General features: G+C 40.7%; 1 protein-coding gene across 2 annotated transcripts in view; it reads left to right on the top strand.

The window, feature by feature from the left end:
• Positions 1-20,882, top strand: part of SPPL3 (signal peptide peptidase like 3) — a 60,448-nt gene extending 39,566 nt beyond the window's left edge. The window contains exons 3-11 of one of the 2 annotated variants that reach the window (XM_037405414.1): positions 2,255-2,343; positions 5,327-5,446; positions 8,793-8,871; positions 9,637-9,749; positions 15,000-15,106; positions 16,099-16,262; positions 17,529-17,728; positions 18,795-18,904; positions 19,674-20,882. In XM_037405414.1, the coding sequence (XP_037261311.1) occupies positions 2,255-2,343; positions 5,327-5,446; positions 8,793-8,871; positions 9,637-9,749; positions 15,000-15,106; positions 16,099-16,262; positions 17,529-17,728; positions 18,795-18,904; positions 19,674-19,745 (1,054 nt within the window). In that variant the 3' untranslated portion in view covers positions 19,746-20,882. Of the gene's footprint in view, positions 1-2,254; positions 2,350-5,326; positions 5,447-8,792; positions 8,872-9,636; positions 9,750-14,999; positions 15,107-16,098; positions 16,263-17,528; positions 17,729-18,794; positions 18,905-19,673 lie in introns of both variants that reach the window. The other variant, XM_037405324.1, reaches the window with a different exon arrangement.
• The last annotated feature ends 1,109 nt before the right edge of the window (positions 20,883-21,991 follow it).

Below are 21,991 nucleotides of genomic sequence, written 5' to 3'. Positions count from 1 at the left end.
GCAAACATTTCTCAGTTTGTGATTTCATCATGATCCAGTCGTTTTGAGTGTATCTTGGTTTACAATATAATTTTTAAGTTTCTTGGAGGATGTTGTAGTGATCACTTATCTTTTTTTCTTTTTTTTTTTATGTCAGTGATAATTTGTAGCAGAGGGAAGAGCCAAATCATAAAATGGTTGGAGATTATTCAGAAGTTGTCTTGGATCAGCAGCTGTGTTGCTAAGTGAAAGTAATTTCCTAATTTATGCTTACTTTTGAGGTAGGGATGTTTATGTATGTAAGATGTTTATAGGTAATAATGTAATAATTACTGACACTATTGCAATGAAAGGAGAGGGGCTGAAGTTGTTTAAGAGCACTAGATCTAATAGTTTATTTCCAGTTTTCTTTGCTGATAGCAATGCCTTAGATCATGAGTTGCCTGATGTCACTGGGAGAATGGTGGTGTGAAGTTCTTGTTAAACGACGCTAATTCAGAGGGGAGTGAAACACTGCACTGACAAAAGAATTCTCTTGTTTGGCTGAATCTTGGATCAAGTCCTGGAGGGTTGTCAGCCTCCTCCCCGGATTTTTATAGCTTGAGAGGAAAATTATGAGGCTGCAATGCATTAATGGGGAAAAAGGAAGTGTGAATGAAGGATAAAGGTACCCAAAACAAGAAGCAGAGCAGAGAGATGTTTAGAAGAACAAGCTAAGCAGAACAGATTAATTAGAATTTCTTAGACTTTCTCCATTGTCTCCTTGTATTTTTGATAACTTTTCAGTTGATAATCCATAATCTGTGTAGAAATACTGTGTATCGGAGGGTGAAGCTTCCTCATACTTTGCCTGAGCCCAAAAGCTGCTTTAATTTCATACCACTATTTGGGAGCACTTGTGTAAGAGAAGCAGGAAAAACAAACCAGCTTTATACTGTAAGAGCCTTTTTCTTGGTTTTGTTTTATACAGTGAAACGGCTCAGCCCTTCTTTCTTTAATACACCACACCGATCTTGATCCTAGAAACCCTCTGTGTTTGATTTCAGGTTGTATAACTGCAGCACAAAATTGCTCACCTGTGCATTGGTGTAGGTCCTATACACTAAAATGAAATAACTTTGATACCTATAGAATTGTATAGAAGACTGTGGTGTATTTTTTACTTGTCTGATAAATTATTAGAATTTGTTTACTTTGCATAGCACGATTACTCACAGCTAGACTTGAAAAGGAATTTAATGCCTGTTGACCTGGAAGTTTTGTTGAAATACTCGGATGCTGCTGCAGACTTAAGACAGGAGCTGTACAGTAGGAGCTGAACAGTGCTTCTGGTGGCTCTCTATAGCTTATTTGGATAAATATGCAGCTAAATCATGGATAACATGCATGTATCAGAATGAGAAACTGTCATGGTAAACTTGATTGTTCATGTTTTTATTAAAAATGATGCAGAATTTGACATTAGAAATAATTACTGGCCAAAACAGACCTGAAGTGAAACTTTCAGAAAGTTATGCCAAAATTTGTTAGAATATAATGTAGAAGTTAGATCAAAGTGAAGGATTGTGGCAAAAGGGGTAGAATACTGTGTTGGAACATTTTTAAAGGGTGTGTATCAAAATGGTAAGATGAATCAATTACAGCTGAGCTGAGTACATAGGGGAATGTTGGCAGCTCCTGTGGATTAACTACATTGTATCACTTTGTACTATTTATTCAGAGCTTCCTCTACTCATCTGTTCTGTGTGTGTGCAAAATATGTATCTTGTTACTTTCTAGGCTTTGCTGAAACATTTTCAATGAAGACAGACCTTACATTCAGCGAGTACTTAGAAATTAGTTTTGGTCATCTTTTATGACAAGATCTAGAGGAAGGAAATAACATTGTCTTAAAAATGAAACCCAATAGTTAAATTTGAATTAAAAGGATCAAAATGAGAACTTGGAGAGAGTTCAGATTTGTCAGAGAATTGAAACATTTCTTGCATTTCCACCATGTACTACACTTCCAGTAATGCAGATAAACATCTTCGTTGCCGTTCGTTCATTCTCACTGTTAGGCCTGGTGTGATTTGGTGCCTCATCTCTAACTGAAGCTTTTTTTTCTTTTTTTTTTTTAAAGCTGTTCCAGTATGTATGGTGTTTTTTCTAATAAACAGTATTAAAGGGCCCTCTCTGGGAGAGGGTGCTGTGATAGAATCATAATGAGACTGTAGCTGATGAGCCTAATTAGGAGTTCAAAACTTGTCTGTTAAGTTTGCTTTGTTTCCCGCAGGTCTCTTAACATGGACTTTGAGAATCAAGACAAAGAGAAAGACAATAGCAGCGCAGCTGGGTCTTTTAGTGGCAACAGCACCAATAACAGTAAGGGTTAGCTTTATTCCTTATCTTACTTTCGTCACTTCAGTGTGCTGCATCTGCTTCATCTGTCCCTGTGTTTCAGCTGTGTGTGTTGTAGATCCACCTGGTACAGTGGAACTGTTCTGCCTGGGCACTTACCGTCTTCCCCTGCGCTGATACTGCGATCTAGTTCATGCCCATGAAAGCTAGATTTAAAACATCAACGTAACATTTCCATAATGCATGAAAATTGCATGCTGCACAATTTTTCAGGTTTTACTGGAAATGGAAACAGCTTTACTTTTAAAAAAACCACCACACAATTACGAGAAGGGAGTGTACTTTCTTGTCGCCTGGAGTGTATCACTATGACACATTAGCCAGTCTGTAAGCAATGAGAGGTCTCCCGGTATGCTGACAAGTCTGTAAGGATGATTCAGATTTATCAATAGAGACTCTGAAGTATAGAGTTCACATGGCTTTGGGCAACTCATTTATAATGAACCACAAAATATGTGTCTACACACAATCTATTCAGAGTGGGAATTAACATGCCAACTCCTACGTGGTGATTGTCCCCTCTGTAATCTATAAATAGATTCCAGGCAGCTTGGCTGTTTGAGATGCAGTGTTTTGCAGGTAAAAATATGTATGTGAACAGTTAGTGGAATGTGTTGTATACAATGTGCTGTAAATTCACACCTGAGTTTAACTTAGAGCAATTTATATGGCCGTATTCAGGGAATAGACTCTTGAACTAATAGTTTCCACAAGTTTAGAAGGCAGGAATGAGATGTGTGAGCAGCCCTGTGCATGAAATCCTGAATGCTGAGGTTGCTTTGTTCAAAGTGAGAAATAATAGCTGAAAATATATAAATTAAATAACATACTAGTCTCTTGCTTTTTTCTGCCTTTGTGTGTTTTTTAAATATAGACTCTTGGAATTTGCATAGTTGTCAGAGCACTGCTTCTGTTGACAACAGAGAGCAAAGAGGTTGCTGTGCTTGGTGATTCAGCAGTGAACAGTTGAGGCTTTTGGCATCTGGGAAGCAAGAGAAGACAGTCTGGGGCTGGGGAATAAGCACATTAAGGGGATTAGCTGTCAAAATGATCAGAAATGAGATGAAGAACCCCGACATTTAACACTGCAGGCACCAGTTCCTGTATGCCAAGGTGGTTTGTGGTACGTCATTTCTGGGGTTTTGTTTGTTTTTTCCCTTGGGAAGTTGAAGGGCATGTGAATAAATGCTCTTGCTCTAAGCAAGAGGCGCTAGATCCAAGTCGCAGATTAGAACACAGGAATTTCTGTGTCTTTGCACTGTCATCACTGAACTATCTGTGATGTACTTTACCTTGTTGTACCAGACCTCAGTAACACAGAAATCCCAAGTGACTGAATTCTGCTTTTTATTTTTAAAATTTATTTTGGTACTTATGTTTAAGAATAATAGATCTGTGACCTGAACTAACAAATGGCCATAACAGTGCAAGTGTCACGGCTTCTGTGCTCATTGTTTGGCTTTTCTTTTATGGAAATTGTTAAATACTTACGACAGATACTAAGTTGTAGTGAGTGTATTTCAGATGTGTTTGAAGTTTTATACCCAGAGACACTGGTAACTATGAGCTGTGCAGTTAACTTGTTACTTAGACAACTTGCCACTCTTCCACAGAAAAAAAATAAAATAGACACATTGTAACACACACACAGAAACAACGTGTGTGTGTATTTACTTGTATGTCTCTGTACACGTGTGTAGGTGCATATTTACAGATATTCTGCTTGATAACCTAGAAGCCTATCCTTAAAATCCTGGAACTGGTAAGACCCTGCTTCATACAGTGGTGTCTTAATTATTTTGGGATACCACAGTGGTGTTAAGCTGGTTTTGGATCTCATCTAGGTCTGAGTCTTGTATTCATTTTTCATTAGAGACATTTTGAATATTTATCAAGTGACTACTCCAGATGCTATCTGTTGTTTTAATGCTTTTGAAGTATGTCTTGTATTTTTAATTGCATTACTAATTCTTCCCCCCTTCGCTGTCCCCAGCTACAGAGATTGGTTAAGTATTGGAATGGGTGGGATAGGTGGGCTTTTCGAAGCCTGATCTTCTCAATTTTGTTAGTAATTCTAAAAACTTGTGGTAAAATATAGTAAAAAATGTCCTGTTCTATTATTAATATCCCTAGTAGTCACGCTGCATGGCTGAGGTGGAGGAAATACTGAAATATTATATTCTGATTATCCCTGCGCTGTTTAAAATTGCTTCCAGCTATAAAATGTGAGCCTGAAGTTTTGTTGGGTTTCAGCATAAAAGACTATGATTGTAGCGCACACTGAACTGAGTTGGTAGTTTCATCAACAGGTAAATGACTTGGGGGTGTTTTTTGAAAACTACCCTTTATTGTTAGACTTGATGTTATCTGGCACTTGCGATCAGTGATGCAATTTAAGGGCATGGTGGCCTTCACCCAGGTGGAATGTGAAGCTGTGGCACCCTTTGTGTGAGCACGGTCAGCCTAATGCTGTCAGCAGCTCTGCTGTCGCTCAGGCCCTTCGCCTGGTGCTGAGAGGTTAAATAAAACTTCCTTATGCTCTGTTCAACACATCTATGTTGCTTAGTGTAAAATGAAGCAAATATATAATTGCTATATGTTTCCTAATTCCTAAATAATGTTAATGTTTGTAACTTGTTATTCATTCTATATGGCGCAAGGAAAAATTCCTACATTTTCTTTCAGCTTTTGGTTCTTGGATCCTGCAAAGCATGGCTGTTGCTGTACACACCAGCCACTGCGACCGTGCAGTTTAGCTGGAGTGTTTCTGCACAGACTGCTGTGCTTGGTTGTGATCGTGCACCAAGGTCTTGGAGTAAACGCCTGTTGCATGCGCACTGAAATGGAATGTGTTGTCGGTCCTTAGTTGTGTTGGTGAGGACAGACTGTCAGTATGTGTGTGGTAAGAAGCAGCCCAAGCTAAACTGTCACTTTCTTTCTTCTGCAGGTATTCAGACCATTGATTCTACCCAGGCATTGTTCCTGCCAATCGGAGCGTCTGTGTCTCTCCTAGTTATGTTCTTCTTCTTTGATTCAGTTCAAGTCGTCTTTACAATATGCACAGCAGGTGACTAAGTTTTCTTCTCTTCGCAAGAATTGGAATAGTACAGAAAGCGTGGATACAACTAAATATTGTTGATAACAATGATAATACTTGTCATGCTATATTTTTTACAAATCCTCATATTTCACAGTTGTATTTTCATGTCTCTGTAGTATCAATAAAAGTGGCAGGTATTATTTGAGAAGTATTTTCCACTTAGAGATTTGCTGAACCTACTGAACTACAAACTGCCAGAGTTTTGAAAGATGCTGGACATACTGTTTCATGTAAAGTTCACTTGTTTATAAATCAGTGCTCAGAACTGTGTGTGATATTTCATAATTCAGGTACTTTATAGGATCCTAGCATAACTCTGGAGATCCTATCCAGAGACTCCTTTTCTTAGTTTGATTTTGGGTTTTGCTTTTATGCAGTTTTTCTTTGTTTCAAGAGTACTTCTAGTCTCACTAGCATTTTGAGTATTATTCTTCTGCACGGCTTGAATTTAGAACAAAAATGAAGCTGTTGTCCCAAATAAATTGCATGTCCTGTCATCCTGGTTATTATTATTTACATTTTTTCATTTAAATAAATACCAGGCCTTTGATTTCTTTGGGAAGTTTTGGCCTTTTGATCTTTTTGCAGTCCTTCAAGAGACCAGCTGCTATTCAGTGTAGCAAGGTTCTTCTGTCATTCTAAATAAGCAGCAGCTTTTAAAAATTGTATGCCTGAATCCACATACTGAGTCTGTGAAGATTTTTAAACCCCTAAATACCTCTCATCCTCTCCTACTTCATGTATATGCAAGGTAGGCTTTTCCCTTGTGATTTAACTCCTGAGCTGTGCATCCTCTGCAGCCTCTTAAACAGGATTGATGTTGATGGGTGAGATCTAAATCTCTGCTCCTATCTCTAATTCTGGAGGCATAGTCGTGCAGAGGGGTCTGCTGAATGCTGCTTTTATAGCTTTGACCTACGACACGTGTTCTTTCCTATTCAGAATAAATTATGTCAGATAAATTGTACTGTATGCTAGGTATTAAGGATATATATACCCATATAAGATGTTACAAGGGAAGATTTATGACAAAAGACAAATATTAATTTGTCAAGCTTGTTGGTCCCTTTCTTTCCAGAATGGCCTTGACATTTGTAACTTTATTTGTAATATTTTTGGTGCGTAATTAGATGATACTGTGTGAGCTGGGCCTTGTTGCAGGTTTAAGAGGATTGAGTCTGGGTTGATCAGTGCACTTGGGTATTGTTATTCCTGAACCTCGTTTTATGATAGGTTTGTGCTTTTCCTTGGTCTTGCATTAGAGGGCTCTTTGGCCCCAGAACCTCTAAAATGCAAAGCTTCATTAAGAGGCTGTACAGCAGGTTGTAGACCCTGCTGGCGTTGGGAACCTGTGGGACTTGTCTTTCTGTCCCCTGAAGCTCAAGTAGTGCTATTTTACATCATCTTTTTGTAGATTTTAGAGGCTGATTTGGGGGGCTTCTCAATTATAGCTGATGTCTGGTTTCTTAAATCTTCCTCCAGCAAAGATTTGCCTTTCAGGGAGGAGCCAGGAGCAAGGGTGGGTGCCTTGAACAGCCCAAGGCCGGGGCCAGCTGCTAAGCTGAGGGCAGAGCTGAAGAGCTGGCGTGTTGCCTGCAGACAGGGTTAAGCCAAGGGATTGCCAGTTGAAGAATAGGTACTGAGGCCAGGGGGAAGAGGAAACTTAGGGCTGGAAGCCTGGACAGTCAGGAACGAGACTGAGTGGGCACTCAAGGGCACTGTGTGTTAGTGTGGTCACATCTTCATTCTTACACTCTGAATGAGCCCAGCTCTGGGGTGGCTCATTGGGGATAGCAGGGTGGGAGGCACAGCGTTCCTTGCTAAGAAGAGGTGGAGGGGAGGAAGGGGAAGGAGAGATTCCAAGGGCAAAGAAGGTCAGCCTGGGGTGAGGACAGGTCAATCCCGCTGTGGTGGAGGCGGAGCAGGGCGCAGGGCAGGCAGGGCTTGGGGCAGCAGTGGCACAGGTTTTGCTGTGTAGCATTCTTTGCCAGGCACCTCTGAAATGGTTCCTGGTTTAGCGTGCACTCTTCATTCTTTCCCTATCCATTCTGCTCTTTTCCTCCTCTGTGAAATATTGATAGAACTGTGAATTTTCATGGTCCTGTTTGCATGCAGACACTTTTTAAATTTTTCTTTTCAAATTATTTGATGGGGAATGGAGGTTTTCTTGTGGTTCGTTTGTGGGTTTTGGTTTCTTTTTTCAGTCTTCCATCTTCCTCCCCCAGAAGAGGTAAAATGGAGTGGAAAGCTGTGGTTTGACCAGACCAATTTTGGCTTAAGCTGCGTACTAAAGAGAATGTTTGATTCCTTCCCATCATCTTCATTTGAGCAGAGAAAAAAAAAAAATCCCTTTCAAAAACCAACAGCATCCCCCCCAACTTTTTAAGCAGGAGTAAAGGACGGGACAAAGAGTTGATTTGCAGCATACAGAAAGTGTTGAGTGGCTCTTCTAATTTCATTTCAGTCTGTTCTTGCTACAACAGGTTTGGATGCATGCTGCTGATGTATCTGTGTCTCCATGCCCTCACTCTTCAGCCTTTGAAACACTCCTTAGTACAAATCCAGTACTATTAAAAAAAAAACAAACAAAACCAACAACAAAAAAAAAACCTGGAAGGAAAAATAATTATAAATACCAGCAGTTACTAAACGTTTCTACAAATGTGTGGGTGGGTTAAGTATGCTTCTTAAAAAGGAAGATGCTTATGGAAATAGCCTGTTTGGATATTTACATATTTTTAATGTCCTGTTTTCAAAAACTTAAAGCACTTAGTATTTTAAAAAAGTGAAGTTGCCAGCTAATAGATATAATTTATTTTAAGTTGTAATATGGTTCAGTAATGAATAAAGGGTTTTAAGTGAGACCAGCGTGGGGGAAGTTGATGGAGTTGAAGAGTGGAAAAAAAACCTTTATTATGCTTAGCCTGTGTCACGTGTTGAAGAATTTAAAAAGAATCTCACGACCAGTTTGTAGTAAGTTTGTTCTTTTTTAGTTTTGACTCAATATTTGAAAACGGTTTGGTTTTTTTTTGCTGACATGATCACGAATAGCTTTAATACTTTTTTTTTTTAAAGGTTTGGGGATGGGGCGTTAGATTCCTTTGAGAGCTTTTATTCTGATTGAAGTTTGAAAGCATACTAATAGAAGTCCTACAGAAAACCTTGGAGCCTTTAGCTGCTTGTGCTTTAATAATACTGCAGCGTATGATAAAAGGACATTGTTGCAAAAGCTTTTTCAAATTGGAGAAGCTTGTTTGTGTACTGTAGAAATTAGGTCTGAATGTACTAATACTACCTTTTCTTCTTTTTCTAGTCCTTGCAACAATAGCTTTCGCTTTCCTTCTGCTCCCGATGTGCCAGTACTTAACACGGCCTTGTTCACCTCAAAACAAGTAAGGACTTGAGAAATCTTTTGCTCCTCTCCTTGTATGTTGTATTTATTTATTTTCATGAGAATTCTTTAACAGAGTCTTTGGTTACGAGCATTAACCTCAAGGCTTTAGGGCTGATGTTTGTGCATATTTATTGTGCCAACACCATGTTTCCACTTTGAAACTAGGAAGCACGATTTCTGCAAGTCATGTGTGCTTGCCAGCCTGGGAAGTGCAGTACCATTGCAGGGGACTAGATTTCCTAACAGTGGTTTTTAAGAAGCTTGGCTTATTTTGGGTGAGATTTCAGTTTGGGATTTGGTATTAGATTTCAATGTTTGTTAACGTTGGACTATGGATTTTAATGCTGGCTCTTTCAGTGACTGTAGTTAAACCAGTGAAAATGACAGTTGTTAATGTCATGTTTCGAAATGATTGGTGGTTTTTTTAATTTTTTTTTTTAACCTTGTGACTGGAGTTCATGTTGCAAGAAGCACCATCTTAGATGGTACTAGGAAATAGCATTCATTGTAACAATTTCAAGAGAGGTGCCAGAATTTACAGCGTTTTTTCCATCTCTGTAGTTCAGACTTTACACATTACTTGAATGTGAGGAAAGGTTTTATTTTGTTGCTGTTTTGGTACCTATTTGTGGCAAAGGAACCTCCCTTCAGTTGTTCTTGGCATCTTTCATCAGCAGTTGAGCCTTGTTCCAGCAGCGTCCATTTTCTGTTCTTTAAATGGAAACATAAAGTCTTCTAGCTAATGTTTGTGTGTTGTTCCTAGGATTTCCTTTGGCTGCTGTGGGCGTTTCACTGCTGCTGAGTTGCTCTCATTTTCTCTGTCTGTGATGCTTGTCCTTATCTGGGTCCTAACTGGCCACTGGCTCCTTATGGATGGTGAGTATGTGAATTAAGGGATTTTACTACTGGTTTGAGCCTGTCGTGACACATGCAGTCACCTGGTGATGATTGGTGAAATTTGCTAATATTAATGGCTTGCTGAATTGTAATACTGTGTGGTAGACTCCCTGGAAACAGCAGCTGTCAGGAACATGCCAGGGTAGCATTCGGGACACCTGTTTTTCTGGTTTGTGAAAGCTTCCAAGGAAGTGCCGGAACACTCATGAGAGATATTCTGCACCTGTGTGGTGTAGGGTGAATCGCCGGTTTTAGTTGAAGATGTGTTGAGACAGTGGTAGTTTATGAATCATAACTTGATCTTAATGATCTGGTTAATTTTTGCTGTGCATCTTATTGTTCATTGGTTCAGATGATCAAATAATTTGTCGTGAGACAGTTCACAGTAGCTGGTTGTCTTTGATCTCTTTGATGCTTGCCATGGATGGTGAGATGGGTGAAGCTGGCAGGCATCCAGTTGGCTTGAAGGTGTGATATTTTTTTTCATGCTGGTTGAACTGAATTCACAGCTTACTGTTCCAAAAAGGAGCTTTCCTCCTCCCCTCCCGCCTTCCAAATCTCTTGTGCTAGCTCTGGCACTCATTTAATCACATGGTAAACTGATTCAGCTCACTAGAATGGCAGCATACTCTTTCTTTTTTGCCAGGCTGTTTTTCTGCTGCTGCAGTGAGATGAATTGGATTATTTTGCAGTCAGGTATGTGCTAAATTTTGGCAAAAGGCAAGTGGCAGCATGATGGGATCTGAGAGGGGGGAGTGGATGTGATAGCAGAGTGAGGAAGGGGTAGCCAGGAGCAGGAGCTCTGCTTCTCAGCAGTGTCAGGCAACTGAAGTGGCTTAGGACTTGTCGTGAAATGGCACCTTGAAGTTGTGATTGAGGAAGAATAGCTGGGCCAACATTACTGCCCTTGAAACTGTTTGTTGCAATAGAAAACGTATATCCCAGCAGCTTTCCGGCTCCTCCTAAACGAGATGGGAGCAGCAGCAAGTCCTTAGCACTGAATCCTCTCATGGCACCTTCATTATTTCTTTCTCATGCTTTTTGCTGCTTTACAACTTCCACCTGCTGTATGTTAGGGAATACCTTTTAAAGGACACTAAATGAAGAAATGCAGATGAAGTTCGTTTTGTGTTGAACGGAGTAGCCCACCATGTAATCAGGGGTGATTTTTGATCTGCAGTAGCTACAAAGCTAAATGGAGCATCAGGTGTGGATTTTGGTGAAATCTGAAGACTTGTCCACACTGAGATATTGACAGAAGCATTTACTTCAAAATAGCTGGTTTTGTGAGCACTTCAGTCTGGAATAGTGAGCTTTGAGGCAATTAATCTGCAGAGTAAGGAACTGCTGGTGCAGAGTGATGTTTGGATTTTATTTCTCTTGGTGGCTTTTTATGGTTTACTGAATTGTGTTGATACTGTCTAGCTTTGGATTATTTTATGTAGTTTATACTAAGGGAGCTTGAACTGTATAGGTAAGCCTCCGATCATTTGTTCAAATCCAGTTAAATCAATGTTTGTCAGTGACATTGAACAGGGAGCAGCATTTATTGGCCTTCATCAGGGAAATGCGCTGCAGTTTTAGTCCTCATACTATACTGCTGCAAGTGGGATCGCATCATCTCTGCCGTTACCCTTTGCTTCTCTGCAACTGAAAGCTCGGGACCCCAGTTAGTCTTGTTTGGAAGGCAATGTGGGCAATAAGCACAGCTCGGTAATATATGCAAGTGGAGCACTTGCTTTAAGCCAGCGCCTGCCAGCTGCTGGGTGTGCTGTGATCTAACTCCTCCTCCCCGCTTTCACGGGGATGATCTTCTGTTTCACTGTCGGCAGAAAATGAAACAGATGTTGTGAACGTGCTTCACATTGCCTGGGCCGGGCAATGAGAGGGAGAAGTGGGGCAGGTGTTTCTTCTTAACAGCACATTTCATTTTTTGTGTGTGTGGTTTGTGGTTGTGCAGTTGTTTCTCTCTTTATGAGAGAGTATTTCTACTTTAGAGCCGAGTAAAATGGTGGGGAAATACTTCATAGTAATTTCCAGCCCTTACAAAACCGAGGTATGGCAGTTCCTGCCAGAACAGTCTTCATTGCTCAAATACCACAGTTCCCTCGTCTGCATGGTACAGTTGGTTGAACTGTTCCTAAAGCTGGGGACACCTCACTGGGTAGAACAAGCAGGTATTATCTCCAGGGGGTTGTTCTGGCCTGTGATGAATTACATTTATAAGTCTTGAAATGCTGATTTCTGAGCAGATTCTTTGATGACAGAATCATCAAGGATGGTCCTTGTCCCCTGGTAAAACCTGGTTAAAAGCTTTCCTAAATAGTGGACATAGCTGGAGATGTACAAGGGGAACGACAGATGTATGCAGGGTCTGTCTGTAGCTACAAAGTGAACTTGAAGGGTCATGGATACCCCAGGAACTGCTGCAGACCTTCACTGCTGCAGCAGGTGGGTAGAGGGCTGCTGCATGACATGTGTTCTTATTCGCGCTCTTAAAAATACACTTTGAGAGTTTTAGAGGAACACGATTAGATAAGAAATTCTGTACCTGTTTCTTTCAGAGGTCAGGTGGTGGCCTGTGGGGGAAGTTTAAGCCTTGCCAGCTTGCATAACGCTTTGTAAAGCAGTCACCACACCACCAGCATCTTGGTGGTTTCCTCTGTTCTGGGTGCAGTAGTGCCGTGAAGCTGAAACATACGCTGTATCCAGAGAGTCGAATCACGTATGCAAGAGTATTGTTAATCCTCAGAACGTCCTTATTCCATGAGTGTGCTTGCAGGGACTCCAAAGTTAATTCTTTGTGTTAATTGAAGGTTAACCCTTTCAGTGAGCTCTTTCTTACTCAGCTTCATTAATCCATTGCCCAGCACTTCCAACCCAGAGGTACTATTTGTGTGGCTCTTCTCTCTCCTCTCTCTCCCCTTCACACTCTCATGTGCACGCTCTTTTTTTGCATGCTCCCTCTTTTCCACACTCTCACGGTATCCCCTTTTTCGTATCCCGCCCCCCCCCCCCCCCCCCCCAGTCTGGAGCATATTCCAATGGAGATCTGTTTTACATAGTTTGCCATCACCATCCATGAGCTTGGAGATGGATGACTTTGTTTCTCATATGATTTCTGGACTTTTTCATTCGAAAAGAAAGCTGGCTTCTGTTTAGAGAAGCCTGTTGGTGGTTTGACTGCACTTTGGCCTATATTGCTTGTACTTGCTCTCGGGCATTCTTGCTTCTCTTCTGTTTTTTTAAATTCACCAATATTTCTTAAAGCAGTTGCAAAACTGCATAATTATGAGCATGTGCATTTCACTGTCATCTAAAGGACTTTTTTCCATCTGCTTTTCTACCCAGTATTGGCTTAGTTTGATGAAAGAGTCTTGCACGTGTGCCTGCATTCATTTCTGTGATGGAGAAATGGGGTGTGCGTACAATAGAAAACACTTCACGCTGGTTAAAATATTTCCACTTCTAGTTAATTATAACCTGGAAATCCTCTCCTAAATATAGGCTTGCTTGAGCTATTATTAACATTGGCTTTAGAGAAGCCTTTCTGATTTAAGACAGACTGTTCCCTTGTATTTGCTCTTTTGCCAGAGGAAGTCTGTAACTGAAGGCTATATTGAATTACTGAGCACAGATCTCGTTCTCGCTGCTTTGCTGTGTCAAATTCTAAAAACCTCAATAATTTGCTTACATTTTATAGCTACAGTTATGCAGCATGATTTAGGGTACATTTTTATCTGAGTAATCCCATTACTTTGTTAAAATTGGCAGCGCTGACACTTGGTGTTGTGCTAAGCTTGTCAGTTCTGAAAAGAGAAGGTGGGTTTGGCAAAGTCCCCGCTGGGCTGCAGCCTCTGGGCACTGCGGGCAGCCACGCCAGCAGGCGTTTGGTGGCACTTTTTTCCCTTGAATACATATGGACATGTCCTCGGTGTTTTGATGGAAGAACTCCACATCTTTCAGGTGAAATACAAGCATAAGGTAGTTTCACAGTTACATAATTATAGCATCAGACTCCAAAGGTTAGCTTGTACATTTTGGCAGAGTCAAGTTGTCATGTTGGTGGGCACGTACGTAATGGATCAGTTTTTCTCTGTGGTTTCATTTGGTCAGAATAGGTTCGCACCTCTTTACAAATTCTGTGTCATGTTAGACAAATAAATACATTTTGTTTACAAATGTCTGCACAGTTGAGTGTAATCTGGTCCTAACAGGGCTCCATTCCTTGTAAATAGATGAAAGTTGATTTGCTTTTTAAGTTTTAGTTTTTGTATTTTAAGTATCTCTTTAGGGATTTGCTTGTAACCAGTTGAAAAATATTCAATTGTCAGTTGAGTACCTTCGGTAGGTAAGGCTAGGCTTAAAGAAGCAGGAAATCGCACAAATGTGAAAACTGGGAATTTTTTTTGTGTAATGTTTCTAGTTTTCTACCCTGACAAAATTCCCCTTGGAACAAAACTAACATCTGAGCTGCAGCATGTTGTTCAGCTTGTTGATTTGGCTGAAAACTCACGCTTGAGAGAGGGGTTAGGAAAAGACTTGCCCATGTTTTTTTCCCCGTTGGTAGACAGGCCTTCACATCGAGTTTTGTCATTGGGAAATCCCTGTAGATCTAAGTGCGAATATTTCACAGTTAGTGTTCGGGCAGTCTTACACAATCTTGCCCAAACAGAAGATAGGTTTGAGTAGGCTTTTGTCGTATCTTGTTCTAACATGTCACATAACCATGCTACTTCATAATTAAGAGTCAAGGATTTTATTTATTTTATACATTTACTAGAAAAACCTCCTAATAGTGTAAAAGTAGAGGTTTGTGTTTGGGGTACGAAGAGTTCAAGGTGGTTTTGTTGCTTCTGTTTTTAACTGGGTAGTCAGTGTTTTACAGGGGGGGAGAGAGAGAGTCTAGGGCACAAGACATGAAAGCATTTCTTTGTGGCGGCTGGTGGAAGTTGAGTGGAATGGGCAGTTGTGCCTGCAGAGGGATTTCTGCTTCCATGGGGACATGTTTGTAGTTGGCTACCAAATGTGTTTTGATTTTTATTTACTCTGATAAGAAGAATTTCACTATCTGGAAACAATAGAGAGTAATCTAGTGCATGTGCTGCATAGGTGTGAACAGGGGCTCCTTTGGAGTGTTTTTTGTGGGGGAGGTATTGGCTTGGGTTGGTGGGTTTTCTGTTTGTTTTGCTATTTTTAATGAACTAATTGTGTGCTTGCATTTTGTAGCTCTGGCTATGGGCCTGTGTGTTGCAATGATAGCCTTTGTTCGGCTGCCGAGCCTGAAGGTTTCCTGCTTGCTACTCTCTGGGTTATTAATTTATGATGTATTTTGGGTAAGTGTTTTGTTTGGTTTTGCTAAAACTGTTTTTATCCTTTGGATCTGTAATTGGCCTTGGGCCATTTTTACATGAATTGTACTAGTATGAAGTTGCTGAAATCTGGCAAAGCCAGAAGATCAGCTTCATTGCTTCATTCTGAGGCATTAAAGTCTGCAGCAGGATACCGAATGATTTCCTTGCTAATGAGTTGACAAAAGCAGAAACATGATTAGAATATTTCAACTTTGGCATATTATTTAAAAAAAGAAATTGGACCTCAGATTTTGAAAGCCTGGCTGAGGATCAGAACAAGCATTTCCAAGTAAACACAAAGCCTTATCCATGCTTGCACAGTACGCACATGCCAACATCTGATGAGCAGCAAAATCCACAAGATAGGAATGCAGACTGATTTATAGCCACTGAGGTTGGCATAAAATCTTCCTGCGCTTTTACAAGAAACCTGACAGAATATATTTTGTAATACTGAAAGGATTTTGTTTTACTTTTGTGTGACACTGAGCACTGATCCAGGGAAGTGCTTTCTGACAGCCCTGGCAGCCAGTCTGTTTCCCAGTGTGATGAGCTGTAGCGTAAGAGCCTGTTTGAAACAAGTGTTGCATCATTCCATTTATGAGTGAGCACTCACTCACCTCTTCTCTGCTTTCAAGCTTTCTCGTATTTTCAGTATCCTGTTACCTGCCTTTGTAGTCCTAGACCACCTATTGTGGTCCAGACAGATCCTTTCCCAAAGGATCTCAAGATACCCATCGATATCTTGGTATCAGAAAGTATATTCCAGTTATTCTTGAGGATTAATAATGTAAAAAACTTCATCTGAATTTTTGAAATACATTTTGCTTTTTATCACCATATATATACAACATGCGTATATGGAAATTTTAGACAATATCCTTTCTTTTCTTGAATAAGCAAAGCAAAAAACACACGCAGCTTTGAGTATATAATTGCAGTCTGTAATTTCTGATGGTTTCCTTGCTCCACAGGTCTTTTTTTCTGCCTACATCTTTAACAGCAATGTTATGGTGAAAGTGGCCACACAACCAGCAGATAACCCCCTTGATGTTTTATCCCGGAAACTTCACCTGGGACCAAATGTGGGTAGAGATGTTCCCCGTCTGTCGCTGCCTGGTAAACTTGTATTTCCAAGGTAAAATCAGCAGTTCTTTTACTGTACTATATAAGAAAAATCTTCCCTTCCTGTACTGGGTAGTACCACTAATTATACTGGAAAATACCAACTTAGTTCCCTCGTTAGTCACTCCCTTTTCCTGATAAAAAGGTACATAATGAGTAGTGAGGGTTGGACTCTTTGCTGACTCACGGCGTGCAGAAATAATCCTAATTAGGTTAACAGGTGGCCCGTTCAGAACAGGATTTGCTTTTCGACATATGTGTGAGTTCTACAGTTTAATGACTGCTATTGTAGGATTTATGACCTAATGCTTAAAAGCAAAAGACCTGAGGTTTGTGCCATCACAGTAGTCTCGATTACTGTGTAATTGCAAGCGATGGGGAAGGGAGTTAGAAACTGATCTAAGCAAGGGTGGCTTACCGGGTGAGTGTCATGTTGGAGATTATTTCACACCTCTGCTGTGGGGGTTCCTTGATGTCTCAGACTTTTAACCAGATCTGCATAGGCCTGATGGGACAGTAAGCTCCAGTGCGTCAGCAGTTATGCAGCAGTTCATGTTGGTGTATTTACTCTCTTCTTGTTTCTTTAGATGTTGGGATGCTGAAATTACAGGGGTTAGGAGTTGATTGTCTGCAATGATAAAACCAAAATTATTCGTTCTGTCACTTTGTGATAACTTAATTTGACTTCATTTTCTTGACACGTATCTCGGTTTTAAGATAATGGGCAATTTTAGTTCTTGGTCTACTTAACAGCTGGCTCTTTTTGGGAATCTGGTGAGACTATAGTTTTCTGTGTGTTTTGTCTGAGGCCAAAGATCTGAGAAGTCCATAAGTTGACTTATTGCTTTGTATTAGAGGCGATCTGTGCACATGGGAATGAGGGTGCAGTGTCTATCGATGTTAATCAAACAGTTCAATAAAACGGTCAACTGGTACCTCCCATCAATGCTTAGAGGAGACATGGCTGAAATACTGAGTCGATGGATCTGTTTCACTGAGTTGAGTTAAGAGCAAAAGCAGCTTAAACACTACTGGTAGAAATAAACTGGTTTAGAGCAACATGTCATTATGTCAAAATGGTTACATTTACAGCTGTGCTGAGGTGGTGGTGAAATCACCGAGGAGCAAATCCTCAGTAGCCAGCATTTAGCTTCTACTATGTAAGAGTTTGCCAGTAGAAAGAAGGGATGTGCAAAACAAAGCGCAAAACCAAAGTGGAGGAGTCTAGAGCTTGTCACCTTGTGTTTTGGGCATGAACCCATTTTTGGTTGCTCTCTAGTTCCACAGGCAGCCACTTCTCTATGCTGGGGATCGGAGATATTGTGATGCCAGGTCTTCTGCTCTGCTTCGTTCTACGTTACGATAACTACAAAAAGCAAGCCAACAGTGATTCCTGTGGTGCCCCCGGGCCAGGGAACATCTCTGGACGTATGCAGAAGGTCTCTTACTTTCACTGCACACTTATTGGATATTTTGTAGGTGAGTAATTAGTTTAATATGGATAGCTGCATAGCAAGCAGAAGTTGGATTATTGTAGTAGGTTTAAAAGATGATGGAAGCAGGCATAAAGAGGCTTTGAGAGAACACTTGGTTTCTGTTTTAATCTTCTCTTTGGGTTTTGGTGGCATGGTCTAGGGAGAAAAACCCTTCTACAGTCTGCTTTTTAAGATGTTGTGTTTTATTTAGAGGATGGAAAAGATACCGGTGTATTTTTATTAGCAACTTTTTATACTTTGCATTACTAGCGTAGGTGTCCTAGCTCATGCCTGGGTTATGGGAAAAATACGGGAGTTTCTAGATGGATTGTGCTGTGCAAAAATAAATCTAGGTAATTCATCTAGATAATTCCTGCATTTTTGCATTCTACTGCTAATGCTTATGATCCTGTGACATTCTAATACATACAGAAAATGGTAAATAGTCACAACTGGAATGCTGTTTATAATTTGATGTAGCCATCACTCTCCTTCCTAACATAAAATAGATTTTTCCCTAAGGTCAGGACATGTGTGTGCATATCCTGACCTCTCGCAGTCCTTCTGAGGATGAAAAGGAAAGATAATTTCCTACCGGCAGCCTTCCTCCTCCGCGCCCCCCATCTTTCCCCCTATGTTCTCTTTTGACACATACCCAGGAAAACCATTCCCGGTGGGTACAATGCTTCCTTCCTCTCGGCACCCCGTTTCTCACGCTAGGGGCCTCGGGCTGACAGTCTCAGGAGGTACCAGCACTGGAGCAGCACATCACTGTGGTGCGTTCAGCTCCCTCCCCTTCACCTTTTGTGCATTTTGTTTGAGTTATTCTTAGCTTAGTCTTTGAAATTCAAAACTGGAGCAAGTGGCTCAACACAGCCCAATATTAAAATAGAATAATTTCTCACTGTTTGGTTTGTTTCAATTGTATTTGGGAAAAGCGAAACACAGGTAAGTAACTTTTCCACAGCTCGTCTCTTAAAATGGTGGGGCAGGGAGCCACGTGTGGATGGAATGATAAGAACATCTATATGCAACCTAAAGATATTTATAGTCAGTTTTTTTCCTTACAGGTCTATTAACTGCAACAGTAGCTTCTCGTATTCACCGGGCAGCCCAGCCCGCCCTACTCTATTTGGTACCTTTTACTTTATTGCCGCTCCTCACCATGGCCTATTTAAAGGTAAGACAGGATTACGTGCTCACAGCAGGAAGCTCTGGGGTCAGCTGGAAGCAGGTTCAGTGTTCTTGCACCGGGCAGCAGTTCTCATGAGGATGATGCATGTCCTTAACAGCCCTGGCCCAGAGCTAAGGTACTGCTGCTGCTGGGGTGAGTCTTCAGTCTGGAGGACTGAGGAACTGAGAAATGACCTGCTGAAATAGAAGATAATTTATGTACATAAATTAACAAAAATTATAAGCTAACTAAATTCTGGAGTATTAAATGCTGTTTTAATTAAATAAGTGAATTTGTCCTCGCCCAGCTGGACATGAAAAAATGCGTGCACAAAGGTTGAACAGAGATTGGAGAGGCAGATCCTTGTTTACCTCTTCCCAGTCACCTGTTCTGAACCGACATTTTAAAATTTCGCCTTTCCTGTTACAGGGCTGTTGTTGAAACGCACATCTAACGCTCTGCAGAGTGGAAAGGCTAGAGTTTTCCACCTGCATGAATATTTTCTTCCGTGAGAAACCTCTTTTGGGTAGATCTGCCACCAAAATAAGATGGCCTGGCCTGACAGGGAAAGGATTTATTTTTTACTGGTTTTATTGTAATTTGCAAAACAGGCGAAGAGTAGATTTTCGTTTTAAATCTACTTTAGTTTTAAAGTAGATTTAAAGTTTTAGTTTTAAAGACATGCTTCCAAGTAGATATGCATTTTAAAATTTGAATTCTAAATGAACTTTAAAGTTTCTGAGGGCATGGTCCTTCTACTGTTTTCCTGCCTTAGGGCGATCTACGTCGCATGTGGTCTGAGCCTTTCCACTCCAAGTCCAGCAGCTCCCGTTTCCTGGAAGTATGATGGACCAGATAGAAAGTGACCCGAACTTCTGCCTTGGTCCTTTTCACTTTAACTTGTGGCTTGGTCGTCTCCTAAAGCTGGACTGGCTGGTACTTGGGAAGGTACCAATTACGGGACTTGTACGAAAGGACTTCGTATTAAAAGGAGGAAAAGAAAAGAAAGCTAAGATCCCGGAGCTGTGTGTGACTCCGTATCTCCCTGCAGATGTGGAACTGGGGACCCTTTGTGCAGCTGCAGCCACTTTCCTCTTTTCCTCACTCAGATGGATTAGTACCAGACTATTACCTTTGAGAGAGGAAGAGACAGACTTGAAACTGAAAACGGCTTGAAGTCGTTCAAAAGCTTGTGAACACTAAAAGAAAAAACAGTTAAGCAAACTGAAGCTTCTTCAGAGAACCTCTCATGGACATTGGGACCAGTTTCCTGCTGGACTTCGGTTTCGAAAAGAACTGAGACAGAAGGTCTTCTGTCACAATATTGGGTTTTTTTGATTTATTAAATATTTCCTGTGGTGTGAGGTTACTTATTAAATCCACAGACATTGAGTGACTTCTTGCAGTATACATATAAAAATTTGTTGTAACAAGTTACATTTCCACCCAGATGTCATGTTGCAGTGAAAAAGGGCACGATTTTTATACATATATATATACACACATATAGATATATATATGAATAAATAAAAAGGAAAACCTGCTAAGATCATGCTATGTAGCAGACAGGGGCTTGCTGTAATTTTTAGCATGTAGAGCAGTTTACTATGGCTTTCTTGTATATGGATCTACAATGAGCTGCTGTTTTTTTCCCCCCCTCCTACAACTGAACCTGCAGTTTCAAACCAAGTGTAGTATTTGTACCGATTGTACTCATGGACTTTAGGGGATATTTGATTTTGATCAATGTAGCAAACTAGGGAAGAAAAAAGTTCAAACCCAAACCTGTTTGTTTGAGGGGGGAGGGGGTGGGGGTATCTTTTTTGTTTTGTTTTGTTTTTCTTTTATGTTTCTACAAATAGCTCCCTTGCAGGTTTTTAGTAGTACCTTCTTGACCCAGTGCATGTATTATAGCAGCAATTGTCTTTGTGCTTTCTGATCATAGTAATGTATCACTTGTAAATACATTTTTTTCTATTTTCTATTTTTTTGTATTTTTTGCATTTTGTTGCATTAGTATGCTGTATTTTTTCCATGCCCCTGCCCCTTAAAGAAAAAAAAAAAAAAAAAAAGGAAAAAAGAAAACTGTCCTTTACTGTTGTGACTGGTTGGAGCTTGTGTGTTGACTGCTTTGTACCTGTAGCCTGTTAAAATGTGGATTTATTTTTTTTTTTTGAACCAGCAGTTCCAGTTCTGTTATTTTGTTGACTGAAAGGCTTCCCTGAGGTAACTAGAACATTTTTCCTTTAAAATACTCTGTCAGATTGGGTGTGGGGAGCTCTCCCAAAAGCTTGTAGGTCTTGGTGGTTTGATAGATGCTGATAACTGTTAGTTAACTGGAAGGAAAACAGGAATGTTTCGGAATGAATCGGACTGAACAGTAACATTACTTTGGGGTACGGTTCTGTTACAACAGGTAAGGAAACTTTGGTGAAATACCTGATCCTTTCTGCTCTGTCAGATGTTACAAAAAGAGCATATTTAGCATGGCAGAAAATTTTGTCCAGCACAGTGTGTACTGTCATTAATTAACGTCATCTTCTGTTCTCAGGCATGTCCGGCACTGCTTGCGGGCAGAGGGGCTGACAGCCTGACAGCCTTGGAGCTTGCTGTAACAGATCTCCGAGGGGTGGAACCTCTGAAGAAGCGGTAAGCAGCAGCACAGGGGTCTGGGGGGCTCTAAGATTAAGCAAGTGTGGCTGGGTGGGTGTGGCAGGGGGATGCTGTGACTTCATTTTTTGGTATCATCCCCCTGCCACACCCACCCAGTTCATCTCTTTCACTTGAAAGCATTTCCTCTAGCACGTGCCTGCAATGCTCATTGTCAGGCAACTGCCATTTTTTAAATGAACTAAATAGTTTTTAATTAAAAATCTGCTTTTTGTGTTCATAGCGGGTGTTAGGTCTCAGACTTGCAGTCAGCTTGGGACAAAAGACAGGCATCGGTTTTCAGCTACACACCTCAGACTTCAGTGAATAAAATACTGAGGAGGGTATTCAGAGAGAGAAAAAAGACACTTTTTTGGTGGGTGGTTGGTTGGGGCTTTTTTCCCCCAGAGGTTCCAAGCAGTGGAATAACACGTTAAAAATCCA

Source organism: Falco rusticolus, chromosome 1 (genome assembly GCF_015220075.1).
Source record: "Falco rusticolus isolate bFalRus1 chromosome 1, bFalRus1.pri, whole genome shotgun sequence".
Taxonomy (NCBI): domain Eukaryota; kingdom Metazoa; phylum Chordata; class Aves; order Falconiformes; family Falconidae; genus Falco; species Falco rusticolus.
Note: the sequence above shows the minus strand (reverse complement) of the source record. Positions and strands in the feature narration are given on the sequence as shown.